At 45.6% G+C, this 15,011-nt stretch overlaps 2 protein-coding genes across 3 annotated transcripts in view; one reads left to right on the top strand and one right to left on the bottom strand.

Moving 5' to 3' along the window:
* Positions 1 to 744: 744 nt before the first annotated feature.
* gadd45ab (growth arrest and DNA-damage-inducible, alpha, b) lies at positions 745 to 3,173 on the top strand. The gene is made up of 4 exons (XM_060067998.1): positions 745 to 936; positions 1,306 to 1,407; positions 1,582 to 1,795; positions 2,266 to 3,173. Exons 1-4 carry the CDS (start codon positions 890 to 892, stop codon positions 2,377 to 2,379), a joined length of 477 nt encoding a protein of 158 aa, XP_059923981.1. The 5' UTR covers positions 745 to 889; the 3' UTR covers positions 2,380 to 3,173.
* A 4,074-nt stretch (positions 3,174 to 7,247) lies between these two features.
* The window catches only part of gng12b (guanine nucleotide binding protein (G protein), gamma 12b), a 16,598-nt gene continuing 8,834 nt past the window's right edge, over positions 7,248 to 15,011 (bottom strand). Inside the window, exons 1-3 of one of the 2 annotated variants that reach the window (XM_060067160.1) lie at positions 9,882 to 10,587; positions 9,334 to 9,460; positions 7,248 to 8,705 (exon numbers count right to left, since the gene is read on the bottom strand). In XM_060067160.1, the coding sequence (XP_059923143.1) occupies positions 8,580 to 8,705; positions 9,334 to 9,429 (222 nt within the window). In that variant the 5' untranslated portion in view covers positions 9,430 to 9,460; positions 9,882 to 10,587 and the 3' untranslated portion in view covers positions 7,248 to 8,579. Of the gene's footprint in view, positions 8,706 to 9,333; positions 9,461 to 9,881; positions 10,588 to 15,011 lie in introns of those variants that run through there. The other variant, XM_060067159.1, reaches the window with a different exon arrangement.

Raw genomic sequence — 15,011 nt, 5'->3', positions numbered from 1 at the left:
TCTTAAAAACCTCTTGTAAAGAGGTCACGTCTCTGCAACATCAAGGTAGGACCTCGTCACGACGATGAAGCCGGGACGTCACGCTGTGAGCTGAGGTCATACCCGCGTTGTCACCTCTGGCGAACCCCGGTCTGCCTGTTTACATTCACAGAGGGCTGGCGCTGTTTATGTGAAACCATGGTGCCTATTTTTAGTAGGCCAATAGACGATGAAGGCCATTTGCCAGATAATAACAATTTGCTCATATAGTATATGGTAATGGAAATTGGTCAGCAGATAGACCCCTGCTGCTCAAAAAAGGAAATGTGATGTCTCTATTTCAGACGTAATCGTTGTATAGAACGTAGGCCTATGCTTATGTTTGTCCTAGGCTGATGTAATTGCTTTAATTATTGATGCTTAAATGTATTTGGTCCTATGCGTTATAGAATAAAGAACAGAAACTCTGTAGCTTTCCCTTTTTGCAGTAAAACTACACCAACAGCACATCTAACATAATATACCCAATACAACAACACAATAACGTGTTAGGATAGAGTTTAAGCCCTCTAAATAAATTATCTTGTCCCATTGTCTATGATGTATTTAGTGTGTTCAGCAGTTGATTTGTGGATCCCAATGCGTTGTATTGCCACCAGGCGTCGCTGTTGCACACAAAGTGTGTCCTGAAAACAAAGAGGCATACACATGGCCAATAAGATCAGGTTATGCAAATTAGCTCCAAGAAAAACGGCCTCTTGTAAGCAGAAGAGCAGAAGCAGGAACGTGTCCCGTGTTCAGTCGCGACTTGCTGCAGTCTTACACGTTTCGCTTGACAGTTGCACTGGGTTTCCACAATCTGCAGATACACTTTTTCCTCGGAATACTTTATCGACACCCAGCAGCACGGATGTGCAATATGACATTTGAAACCTGTGGAGGCATCTCTTCAGAAAGGTATGTTTATAATATTCCATGTTGTGGAATGAACGCAATTTGTTTGTCCTGCTATTTCTACGCACTAGGCTACATAGATGTAGGGACTTGGGTTTTGAACTTTTGAAATCCTAAAGACTTCAGCAACTTTTAATGTGTGCTAGTAACCAGATGTATGCACATTAATCCATATTTTAACGAATATTGTAAGACCGTATTAGTAAGAAAAATAAGTAGTGGGACGTTTAAGTGCGTTAGCAAATATCCATGGCAACTGTTACGTGTTGCAGCACTTGTGTTATAACAAGCAGGATCATGTTTATTTTCCTTCTGGCTTTTATTGTCCGACCTGCCTCATATGTTAAAAATATAATCATCTTCTCCTTGTAGGATGGAAACGGTGTCAAAGGCAATCGAGGAGATTCTCAGCTCTGCCTTGCCCCAGGGTTGCGTCACCGCCGGCGTTTACGAAGCAGCCAAATCTCTCAATGCGTAAGTGAAAAAAATTGCATTGATAAACCAATACGAAACATGCAAATGATAGCCTCAGGAATGCAGTGTCGGGTGTGGAATGTTTAAATACTGGGCTTTGGTCCCTCGGTGACGCACCAAGGCGAGGCGTGTTTTACTGACTCCTATGTGCGTGTCTGCGCGCTGCTTTAACAGGGACCCAGACAACGTGGTCCTGTGTCTGCTTGCGACGGACGAGGAGCACGCGGGAGACGTTGCGCTGCAGATCCACTTCACGCTCATCCAGGCCTTCTGCTGCGAAAACGACATCAACATCGTGCGAGTGAGCAACATGCGGCGCCTTGCCGAGATCCTGGGAGAGAGCAAGCTGGGGGGAGAGCCCGAAGACCTGCACTGTGTTTTAGTAACGGTGAGTCAGGGGAACACTTACAGATCTACTGTTCGTATAATGCATGCACGATGCGATGGTTTCCCGTCACGGATATTAGTCAACATCTATTCCTTTTCCATTTTATTTTTTTGGTGCTATAAGGAGGGGGGGGGGGCTAAAAAATGGTTGCAGCAATCTTTTTCATGCAGTGAGTTTTTGCCACCCAAGGGGGTATGCTAGGGGGGGCTGATCAATGTTGTAGTTCATGTTTGCAGTTTCATCAAAGACAATGCATGCTCATTGCATGCATGGCATGGGGCATGTGATGCATGCTCCACCCTGCTCTTCTCAGAAGGAAAAATATACTTAGTCTGCCTACTTCCTGTAAGACAGAATTCCAGCACCCTCTCTCAGTTTCGGTTGACAAGGTCATGTCATTGAGTTTCTCAATGTAATCACTCTTATCTGCGATGTCACGTATCTAAATGTCTTTGTTTGGCTCTCCACAGAATCCCCCCTCCACTTTGTGGAAGGACCCTGCGTTGGGAAAGGTCAACACGTTCTGCAAAGACTGCCGGTGTCTGGACCAGTGGCTTCCTGTCATCAACCTGCCCGACCGATGACCGCGACGTACACACAGGGCAGCACGACACCATGTACGTGCGCACGCAAAAAACAGTGTGCCTCGGAGGAAGGAAACGAAACACAAACTTCATTAGACCCCGGCTAACGGTCCCAGCTCTCAGTTATCCGTTATCTGTTTTCCGTCTCCGGGAATACTCAAGCAATCGGTTTCCAGGGCAACGAGGAATAGCGGTGGGAGGAGGAGCGACAGGAGGATGGAATACCAACGAAGGAAGAGATAAAGAATAAGGAAAATATAAAAGCGCCGGGTCAGCGCGGAGATACCGCGCCAAGAAGGATGACTCAGCGCTTACAAGGAGTCACAGGATCTGGCAAGCATGACTGTGCATTTGCGGGAACACATGTCTTTGCGGGATACCGGAGCATGTGATCTGGCACGACGCACGTGGAAGGACACTCAAGGAATGCAGACAGCGAGAGGTGGCGGGAGAGAGCGAGAGAGACAAAGAGGGAGAAGAGACATAGAGAGAGAGCTGCTGAACTTGATCGACTCCAAGAACCAGCCTGGAATGTTCCAGTTAAACACTAAGGACACTTAACCAACTTTTAACAGATGCCTTAAAAAACGTTAATTTAATGTTTTCTTCATGTGACCAGCAGACATTTTGATAATTTAAAAAACAAGTCTTAACACGCTGTAGAAGGAGCCATGCATCTCCTTGATCTACTTTTAAATAATAATTTATTGGATAAACTGTATTTATTTTGCGCAGTAGTCTGACCAGCCTGTCCATAATAATATAAAAATGTAATAAAATGTTCTTAAAGTGAAGTTTTGATTTGCTTTGTTTTTATCTTGCTTGTGTCGATAATTATCAGATGGTTATCTAATACTATAAATGGTATCCTTATTTTTTTAACTCTGGGTAATTACTAGCATTAAGATTCTGGCCTAATTGGGTGACCTACACAATTCATACAAACCACCAACAGCTGCCTTGGATGCTACGTTTCTTTGTTTTTTTCATGAGTCTTGTTGGGTTCATTAAGGTCTAAGCAAAAACCGGAGGCCTGATATTCTAATGTTAAGAAGACAAAGCGTCTTTCCACCCTTTAATTTACTAACTCTTACCAAATATAGTTTTTTTTCTGCGTCAGGGAATCTGACTGTTGGCATACTCACAAAAATAGCAGGTCGACCTCGCAGCTGAGCCTAAAATACTCAGTGAGAAAGGGGGGGATTTTTCTCAGGTTTCCCAGAGGCAAAGCCTCTTACAGAAAGGTCATAGAACAATGAACGCACGCCTGGACCATGGTTAACCAGAGCTCTGCAGAAAGACCTGGACTACGCTATCCAGCATTCCTCTTTTTAGCCCCTTATTCCTGGTTCCTGGCCAGGGTCGAAGGGTTGGGAGAGGGATGGCGGGGGTGTAGTATCGGTGGTGGTGGTGGTTGTGTGGAGGGGGGGGGGGGGGGGGGGGGGTGGTGTTGGTGGTGTGTAGTACCCTATTGCTGACAATGGGCTAGAGGCAGGGAGGGGCCCGGAAAGGGGAACCCGTTACACCAGTGGTGAAACCACCATTACAGGGTCTGGCAGACGCAGACACACACACACGCACACACGCACGCACACACGCACACACGCACACACACACACACACGCACACACGCACACACACACACAATCATTCGCACCTGCGTGGGAAGATTCGGGTCTTCAATTAGCCAGCCCTGCAGGTTCCTGGAGGAGAGAGCAGGGAACCAGAGCCCTGGGATGAGTCCCAGGAGAGCATCCCCACAGACAGGTCCCCCAGAGGCTTCAAACCCACCACACACTGAGCATTTCATCCATCAGCCAAGCAGATCATCAAACAGCACATCCCCCACAGGCCGATTGCAACCAGATCTACTGTACATCAGGAGAAATGAGAGAACATGCTTGAATGATTCTGCAATTGCACGTTGAGATAAAAACAAAGGCACAGCTGCCATTCAAAGGTGAGATACGTTAAGATAAAGACGTAGGGAGGAGGAGGAGGAGGAGGAGGAGGGGGTGCAAACAGGATATCGAGAGGGAGGAGGAGTACGGGGAGGGTGGAGGAGAAAGGGAAGGGGAGGAGGACTACGGGGACGGTAGAGGAGTAGGGGGAGGGAGGAGGAGTAGGGGGAGGGAGGAGGAGTAGGGGGAGGGAGAAGTAGGGGGGGAGGGTGAAGGAGGCGATGGGGAAAAAAAGGCACAGCGTCTAATTTTCCGGTAACACTTGCTCATAATGTCTACGACTATTGGGACCAGAAAATGTGCAGAGACCGGACTTAACTGGAAACACGAAGCGGAGGAAGGCGGGGGGAGGTGGAGGAAGGTGGGGCGACGGGGACGGGAAGGCAGCAGTGACGTCACCATGTGGATGACTCGTACACGAGTCATCCACATGGTTCCATTGAACCGATGTCAGCAGATTTTGCGGCATCCAGGAAGAGATACGTCAAACAAGGGAACGTTTTTTTTTGCAAAACTCAGGTGTGCCAAGGTCACGGCTGGCCTGCAATGATTGGCCGATGGACATTGCAGGTTGAGAAGGTAAAAAAGGTGAAAGGTACAGTGTGTTAATGCGCCCCCCCCCCCCCCCCCCTACACACACACACTCACACACACACACACACACACGCACTGAATTAAAAACCGGAGATTGCAAAAGACCAGCAAATATTATATTATCGTTCAATAAACAGTGACAAACTGACTGGACGAGTTTCGTAATCTGTGGTCAGAACTGTTGGCCAACCTCAGTTATATGGAGAGCAGCCTGGAATCTATAGAAAGCAGGATTTAATCTCTAGAAAGCAGGGCTGAGATGTCTTTGTCGAGCACGGTGCTGTGCAAAGTAAGCTGAGCTACTGGAAGCAGAGCAATGAAAAACAGGTCCATGTTGTTTCAAGGAAATAACCGCAAGATAATTTCCACTGAATTCAGTTTGAGGCCACCCATGCTGAGAGTGCTCTTGCTTCAGATGTTCCGGACAAACGTGTCTTCCAAAAACTCTCTATGGACATTTTGGACTATTACTTTTTACTCTAAAAAACTTTCTTTTAGATGAGTGTCATTTCTGAGCAGGTCAGGGTTAGGGAGCACCTTGCTCTCTGATGCCCAGTGCTACAGACAGACTGCCGGCCTTGGGATTCAAACCCAAAACCTTTCAGCTGGCAGTCAAACACCCCAACCACTACACTATCGTGTGCACCGAAAAAACCAATGCAAATATACATTCACACACCTCACACAGCCCCTTGTAGTTCAACACATTGGTAAACAGAAGCTGTCCTCTGAAGATATTAAGCTACTTCTTGTTGCTCCTCTAAGATAACAGGGTAACATGATCACCCCACACAACACCTCCAGCCAACTGTCATGGTGTGACGGCAGAGAGGATTATGTTAATGTGGGCCAACAGAAGAGACCTGACCTGGTTCTGGGGTGTAACCTCACACCTGGGTGATGGGAGAGAGGAGGGCTCCCAGCTGCTGAGTTGCATAACAGCCAGGGGGGGCGTGGTCCATGTCACATAACATGTTATTATGAAGAGGAACGCATGCACACCCAACCCCCTGACCTGGAATACACTGGGGAGAGAGCTGTGTGTGTGTGTGTGTGTGTGTGTGTGTGTGTGTGTGTGTGTGTGTGTGTGTGTGTGTGTGTGTGTGTGTGTGTGTGTGTGTGTGTGTGCGTGTGTGTGTGTGTTTGCCCGTTGTGTGTGTGTGTGTGTGTGTGTGTGTGTGGGTGTGTGTCCGTGTGCGCATTCGTCCGTGTTTGTATAAGTGTGCGTGCATGTTTGTGTGTGTGTGGTTGTGATTGACTATTTGTGTGCAAGGTTTGGTGTTTGCATGTGTGTGTGCCTGTGTGATTGTGCGTGATTGATCGTGTGACCGACAGGGCATGGTGTTCTTTGTTGAAGTTCTTGGTAACTGTTAAAATGTCATGTTTAAAGATCAAAAAACAAATGGCTGAAGCATTACGTGCAAGTAAAAGATTATTCCTCCTTTATACATTTTTGCTGACACCTTCATCGAAAACCTCAACTTAACTTCTAAGCCAAGCCCTGAGAACAATCAATGCAGCACGGGATAAATATTCCATTATAAGTATACATTAAAGGCACCCAGTGCAACTTTCGAGGCTTAAAAATAAACATTCAATTTCTAGTCTTTTTTACACGTAGTAAGTTTCAATAACTCCATACCATTACATACCGACATTCAAGCAGCAAAGATGAGACGTCGTTGTGTGGTGAGAACTGATAGAAAATCGATAACAACAACAATGCCGCCATTTTCTTTATTTTTTGTAACCTACAATAAATAAAGCAGGCTTCCAGTCAATGGAAAAATGACTGAAAAACAACAATCGCCCCACCGGCGATTGTTGTTGTTTACGATTTTCTATCAGTTCTCACCACACAACGACGTCTCATCTTTGCTCCTTGAATGTCGATATGTAATGGTATGGAGTTATTGAAACTTACTACGTGTAAAAAAGACTAGAAATTGAATGTTTATTTTTCATTGAATGTTTACATAAAGTTGCACTGGGTGCCTTTAAGGCGAGGCATAGACAGGTTTCGAAAACAACAAAGGAAATATGAGCGTGCAGGTAAACAGACGCATGAGTAACTGGTGCGTTCATGTTGACGAAGCTTCTACGTCAGATTCAGATCTGAGTAAACTCGAGGGTGCAGTTATTAAGAGAATGGACTTTCTCCGAATACGAATACGAATGCGTACTAAGAACCGGATGATCATGAAAATACCCCTGTCTCTTTATTGTTTCAAGGATCATTGGTTGTATTTGGAAGGTCTTTGTACTTTTGTATGAATAAATACTGCTGGTTCAATGAATACATGGACTAGTGACTTACATCGTTTGGAAATACTTTTATTTAAATCGATTAACACATTGATCAGGTCCTTACATGTTTTATTTGTTGGATAAATTCCGCCATGATTGTTGACAACGGTCTCATAGACACACACACGCATGCATTCACACACACTCACACACAAACACAATTCAGACGAGTAGCTAAAACGTATGTTAGTGCATGTAAACACACATATTCATTCAATGTGTGTCCTAGCATTATTGCATCTACACCTAGAAAGATTTTAAACGACCTGTCCTTAGTTATGTGTAATTAAACATGAGACGAATGTCAATAGTCACCCTGGTACACGGATTAATGCATCTCAGCTCTCTGATGGATTGTGTGGAGGAAAATCCCCATGGCAACTGTAAACACAGAATTTTTTGGTACAAGCTGGTGACAGTCATGTTTATGTAAGTTCTAACAGCTTTTAAGACTAACTGATAGCATGATAACAAATATGGAAGCCAACACACGGTGAGATATAGAAAATCTACAGCGTATTTAAATACATTTAAGGAGTACCTAATTTAAAGGGGCTAATCTACACTAATACATTTGCCACAAACATCTATACCTTACCAGAAGTGTGAGGAGTGTCAAGTGAAAAACCATCATCTTGCAGTTGTTTCTATTGCATACAAAGTACAGAAAGGCAGAAAGCCATTGCATTGATATAAAAAAAAGAAATTATCTGAAGCTTTGAATAACATTTCATTATGCCCTACTGGTGAAACCCTCCATTAATTCCTATAAATCCAATACATCTACCTGGAGAAAGTAGGTTCCTTCTCTGCATTGAAAGGTCATACATTGCATCTTTAACATTGGAGTAATATCTAATGGTATTTTTAATGGCACAATACCTAATATTATACCTCATACTGTAGTGAATTCTTTATCTATCTATGCTATATCGGCTAGCTTTTATAAGCTATATCTGCGAGCCGTTTTATCTGATGATATATCTGCTAGCTTTATATTTCATGCTATATCTGCAAGAATTATATCTGCTGCCATATCTGCTAGCTTTTATATCCATTGCTACATCTGCTAGGTGTTATATCTGATGCTACATGCTAGCTGAAGTACAGTGGCTGGGTGTTCTTTGGTGTACTTGGTGTGCAGTAAAAGGGCATTCTTATCCAACCGCTGTTCAGAAGCAGGTGTTTGGTAACCAATTTAGAGAGGCCAACGACCTTAAGGCTAACGTTTCTATGGTACAGTTTCACTCATGAGTTTCAGTTTGAGTCTTGTTTTCCGGAACAGAATAATGGGGGGGGGAAAAGCATGAGAAGAATATAGGCCGAAAGTGTGTTCTGCTACAAAATGGCGCATGGCTTCTTCTCCTTGAAGGGGTTTTCGGAGGCAGGGATGCCATTGAGCAGGGGATCGTACTTGGCCTGCTCCCGGCAGAAGTGCATGAGGTCTGAAGACGCCTTGGACACCTGGGCAGGGAGGGGAGGGGGGGGCGGGGGGATAGGTTGAACAGATATGTTCATATAGCCATATTCACAAAGCACTGTTAAGACATCCAACTCTATATTCATAATTCATAATTGCCTATCCATGCCCATCCAAAAGGTTCTGGAATCAAATCCCCAATGTCAGCAATTCCACCTGTAGTCATTCTGGGGCAAGATGCACTAACCTCTGCCTGCTCACATGGAGCTACGGTATTCACTGCGAGTCCCCCCCTTAGAGAGAAGCATCCTCCCAAACAAATAGTAAAATATTTACAGAAAATGATCTTCGAAAGTGAAAACAAGAACGTGAAACACCTTGGTTGCACAAAGGCTAAGAGCAAAGTGCAAAAAGGATAAAGTGCAGATAGTTTCAAGGGGATGTAGCGTGTGCATATTAAAGAACAAAAGGTCATGAAATGCTTGGACTCCAGGCCTACTAAACCAGGAAAACAATAAAAAAAAACACAAGAGATAAAAGAAAGAAAGCCCAACATAAATAAGTCTACATTTTATTTGTTTGGTACCGGGACAATAAAAATACTTTAGACAGAGTGATGGTAAATGAAATAAATACGAATAAAAGGTTTGTTGCGTGTGAACCCAGGTGTACCTTGATCCTCTCCATGCAGGCCTCCTGCCTGAGCTGCTGGACGCTGCGACGGGCCTGGGCCAGGCCACTGGAGCTCTGCACCTTAACGTTGGGCATGGTCCCTCCGCGTCAGACACTGCCTTCAGCCCTGCAGGGTGGGGGAGACGGGTGAGTTGACCTGTACCGAGACTATGCCCACAGTTTGGGTCAACTCATATGGGGTTTCGTCCACCAAAATTGGATATTCAAAGACTGGAGGAATTTGGAAATGAGAAAAATTGATATTTTTTTAATTGTGATGTGATCAGAAATAATTCATTTTCTTAGTTTCAGTTTGGATAGCCTGACAATATTTAGGAAAACCGTTTAGGAAATGCTATGGTAGACAGAAAACCTTTCTCAAGAAAATATATCAGTGAGCTCTGGCTTAGTGTGGGTGTGATTGCATTCATGCATACACTGCTGTCATCACTGGGGACACCATTCACACTGTAGCCTGATTATGAATTCACTCACATTCCCATTCCACCATCAATATTCACCCAATCACAAACAAATGGAGAACCAACCTAATCAGAAGTTAACATGTTGGGAGAAGTTAGGGTTGGCTATCCTGCTCTGGGACACCTCTGCAGAGGACTTACAAAAACAAAATGTAAATGAAATGCTACTGCAACATTGCAGCGAAGATCTACGTGTTTATTTATGAATGTTGGTATGAGTGCGAAATTAATATTTACCAGCAACAATTTTGCTACTTCCCTAAAACCATTCGTGGGAAATGACAAAAATAAAAGCGATGTCCCAATCATTTACCAAATTCTTGTTTCACAAGTGATTCTGGTAACATTGTTGGGCTGAGTTGAAGAATTAGGTTAGAGATGGAGTCTTGGTACTTAGTAGAGATGGTGAAGATTAGGCATCATTTAGAGATAGTTATGTTAGGTATTAGGTTAGAGATGGTCAAGTTAGGAATTAGATGAGATATGGTTAGAGTGGCTTTCGCTTAGTTTCAGTTTTGTTTTCTTTGGCAGCACTTACTTTGAAAGAAAACAGTACACCGCTACACACAAGTTCGTAGAATAGCAAGTCTGTTGCAGTAGCTCCACTATGCCCTCTCTGGCGTCACTAACTGAGATGCTTGTGACTTCAATGCATGACGGGAATGTTGCCGCCGACACCCAGTTCATAACATACAAAATACTGCCTATTGCAAGAGCTAGCGTCAGTGTGCCTTGCCTTGCCTTGCCTATTATCTCTTTTGGCGATGGACAGTGATTGTCACTTTTCATAAGCGTTGGTTAGGTTAATATCAAGCTAAGAATCTAGAAAGTAGAGTAATGCTTTATGAGAAAGCACCAGTCCATATGGACTGCAAATATGGGCCAAGAATAGAAGAAAAACACGGTCAGAATTTAGCCTTTGTTCAAAAACCAGGCTTTGAGGAGCAAAGGAAATTGGAAAGAATCACACAAATACTCAACGAGGCCTTATGCCTCTCTGTGCTATTCTGTGCAGACTAGCATGTAGTGAGTCATGTCTACCACTTGCCAGCCGTTGTTACCGGTAACAGTGGAGGCTTCGAAAACCCCTTAAAGAGCGAGGAAGGAACAGGAGAGGAGGAGGAGGGGGGAGCCAATCAGAGAGGATGAGTAAAGAGGAAGAGGGGAGAGTAGAGAGAATGAGAGGAGGAAAAGAGGAGAGTTGAGTAGAGAGCCGGAGAGGAGGAGGAGATAGAAGGAGAAGAGGGACAGTAAAGAGGATTAGAGACGAGTAGAAATAAAGAGGAACAGAGATAAGCAGAGAGAAGGGGAGGAGGGAAAGAGTACAGTAGAGAGGAGAGGAGGAAAAAAGAAAGGAGAGGAGGGTAGAGAGGAGGAGAAGTAACGAGGCCCAAAGTCTGCATCCCCCCCCCCCCCCCCCCCCCTTCATCTTCCTCCGCAGGAAGCATGGATCACCAGACATGCTCTGAAGTATAAATGATTAAATATGGTGCGGCCGAGTTAAAAATAGCGAGGCAGAGAGCTACGGACGTCTGCTATAACACAAAGAGGGCTAAAAATAGAACGGGGCCGAATGCAGTAGAACGGCGAATGTTTTGTATTATGACCATGACAATAAATATAAATAACTAAGTGAAGCATAAAAATAAACATGTTGTGAACCTCAATTACATCAGTCAGCATTAGTCATAGTTACTATTAGTCATAAGTGATTCTTAAGCATAGTTGTACTCGTTGTTGTTAAGGAAATACTGTCCAAACCCTCCGACACAAACCCTGGTGTCCACACTGGGGACTATAAACCACCAATGCATTGTTTCTGTCATGCTGCAGATCCCATTGTTCCCATCGTCTGCCTCAGTGCGTCGCTGACCAAACAGCTTCTCTGTCTCCACAGCTGTGACCCCCCCCCCAGAGAAGCTGTGGCCCAGCCTCGAGTGACTGCTCACCAGTCACTCTAGTGCGGGCCTCCAGAGGACGTCTCACGCCAGACCACACCCGACGCACAGAGAGACACACCAGAGCACCAGACCTCCCCCGCTGCGTCAGCGGAGACGCGGCCCCTGCCCTGCGTGACGTTGGCGGGGGTCCCCGTGTGACGCCAGCGGAGAGACCGCTCCAGTCGGGCGGGGGAGTGACTGCTTTAGGGTGCAGCCGGCTGGAAGAGAGAGAAGGAGGACTTGGCCTTTTCTCCCGCCTGCTCAGCACGCCTCGTGGTGACATCACACTGAAACAAGAGATGAGTGTACTGAGGACGCGCACGCTTGCATGCACACACACACACACTCGTGCACTAATGCAAGCACACACACACACAGACTGGTACACAGAACGTCTCATTTTCTCTCACAACACACTGTCTCGTTCTCTCTCACACACATTCTCTCTCTGTCTCTCTAACTCTCGCTCACTCATGCACAAACACAGACTATCAGACAAATACACACACACACACACACACACACACACACACACACAAACAGAGACTCACGCTGTTGTTTTCTCTCAAAACCACACTCTCTCTCTATGTCTCTCTCACTCTCACTGACTCATACGCAGACACAGACAAACAAGCGCACACACAAAAGCACTGCTAGGTTCCCTGGACAGGAGGGCACCTGCATGTTTTTCACTGTGCATTTGTGTGCCCTTCACAGGAGAGTGTTTGTCGTGGTAGTTTCTGTACCAGGGAAAAGGTTACCGAGCTGAGTCAGAATAACCGCCACGGCTCAACGTTGCCGCACTCCGCTCCCACCCTCACCACTGGGAGAGACCAGCTGTTTGTAGCGACTGATTTAGATTCAGACTGGTCGGCTCTGCTCACGCTGTGAGTAATGATGGGGTAGTGTTCAGTTGGTCCACACCCCTGCATCCACAATATGGAAATATGGAGGTTTATTTTTGCTGTGATTGCGCGTAAGGACCACCCATGCATCCTTATGATGTGTACTACAGACATGATACAATCAATGAAAGCACCAACAAGTACAACAGTACTAATAAAATGGACTTGCGTTTCTATTCATGTTGCTTGGAGGCTCATTGGCTTGATCCAACTGCAGAACGCCCCTCACAGATGCACTGGTTGTCACCGGGAGGGGGGGAGGTATGTTCGCTATGTTAACAATATGAACTAACAATGCATCCCGCTGTCTCGTAGAGGATACTATCTGACAAGATGTAAATCTAGTTAAAGATTTTCACAAGATAAACAGACGCAGCATTGTGATAACAAAGGCAGGAAAGTCGAGTCGTGGGTGTGTTTGACTCCTAGCTGAAAGGCACTGGGTTCGATCCCTGAAATCTGCAAGCAAAATGACCATGACCATAATGCTGCGCATCTAACAAAAACTAAGTCCCTTTGGATTTAAGACTCTGCTCAAAGACTTCATAGTAAATAGCAAAGTCTAGAAATTAAAAGTCCACCCCAGGATTTCCATTCTCCTTCTGGGTTAACAAATAAACTCCAATCCAGATTTTTTGGTGTTAAGTCCAAAGGAGCTCATGGAAACAGGGATCAGGGAAGAATGGCACGCCACACGTGAGAGATTACCGACGTCGGACTTTGTAATTCTCGGCAGTGACGAGAGCATTCCTGGAATACCTTTGTGTGCTCGTCCCTGGCCCACATCACAGCTCCTGCTGTGGCCTTGAGGTGGCACGCCCCAACACACACGCACGCATACACACAAACACTCACACACACACACACACACATGCATGCACACACACACACACACACACACACACACACACACACACACACACACACACACACACACACACACACACACACACACACCACACACACACACACACACACACACACACACACACACACACACACACTCACACACACACACACACACACACACACACACACACACACATGCACGCACACACACAAACACACACACATACACACACACAAACACACACACCAAACTCAGAACTCACCACCAAACCATTCACATCAACATGTGCATTCATAGCAAAACTGCATTCCTACCACTGTATTTTCGTCTTGTGCTTTTTTGAACTTGCTCCCAGGGATCTCACAGGTGGGCCCCTGCAGTAAGGTGAGGCCCCTGGAGTCTGAACTTAAGAGAAACAGAGAGGCACAGTGTGTGTTCAGTTGCTCTGCTGCAGCGTTTCTCAAACCATGGGGCGGAGTTGAAGTTGGATCATGACCTGACATCACACAGGAAAAGGATCACCAATTCATTCCATGAACGCATTAAGGTCCACTGAAATGGTCTTCAAGGTCTGGGATGAAAAGGTTTAAGATCCGCTAATCTACTGTCACAATAATCAACCAAATCCTCAACAGACATGAGAGAGGGTAGAGAAATTCACGTGTGTAATTGTGGTTATGTTGCTGCCGTTGTGTTATAATGCAAGGAATGTCTCGTCCACAACGGGGAAGTCCAAATGCCAAACGTGGGTGGTACTGGCTTTGTGACTGGCAAACAGTCCCAGATCATGTTTTATCCAAAGCTATGAGAAAGGGTGGATACTGGCGTACTTTGATGAGTGTTGCCACTATTTGTGCAATTGTGGCTATATGTGATGTTTGTCTGCCTCAAATTAAAATAGTCTGTCAAAGTAACCACAAGTGTAATAATGTAGGCCAATATGAAAGAAAATCACTGCAGTTCACTTTTGTCAAAAGCATCTTCTGAACAAACAAAACTGAACGAACATTCAGAACAAAATGTACTGCGGGAAATATGTGGCTGCATCCCTGTTTGGATCAGATAAAAGCAGAGCTGAACCAGGCCAACGGCCAGACAGAGACGCTCAACACCGTAGCCTGAATGACTCCTTATCAGCCTGTCGCTAACGTCCTGCGCTGCTGCAGTTAACGGCTCCATTGTTCAGCTAACGCCACAACAATACGGCCACGACCCCCCCCCCCCCCCCCCCCCGCCAGCGCTGGCCCAGCCTGACCGGGGCTAGTGTCCACAATTAGCTCGCCTGGTTTAAGGGTCAGCTCCAGCGGCATGGGGACAATGCAGACTGTGCTATCAGTGTGGAGCCCGAAAGGAGACAGAGGCGTTTCGGGGTGGTGGCGTATCCATGGGAGCCAGGACCCTGCAGGCTTTGCTCGGCTTTTTGATTTACCAAGTTTAACTACACCCTCATGAGCAGTTAGCAGCCACAGCTTGATGCTATCTGTGGAGCCAGACCGTGCAG

Source organism: Gadus macrocephalus, chromosome 12, assembly GCF_031168955.1.
Source record: "Gadus macrocephalus chromosome 12, ASM3116895v1".
NCBI classification, from domain to species: Eukaryota; Metazoa; Chordata; class Actinopteri; order Gadiformes; family Gadidae; genus Gadus; species Gadus macrocephalus.
Note: the sequence above shows the minus strand (reverse complement) of the source record. Positions and strands in the feature narration are given on the sequence as shown.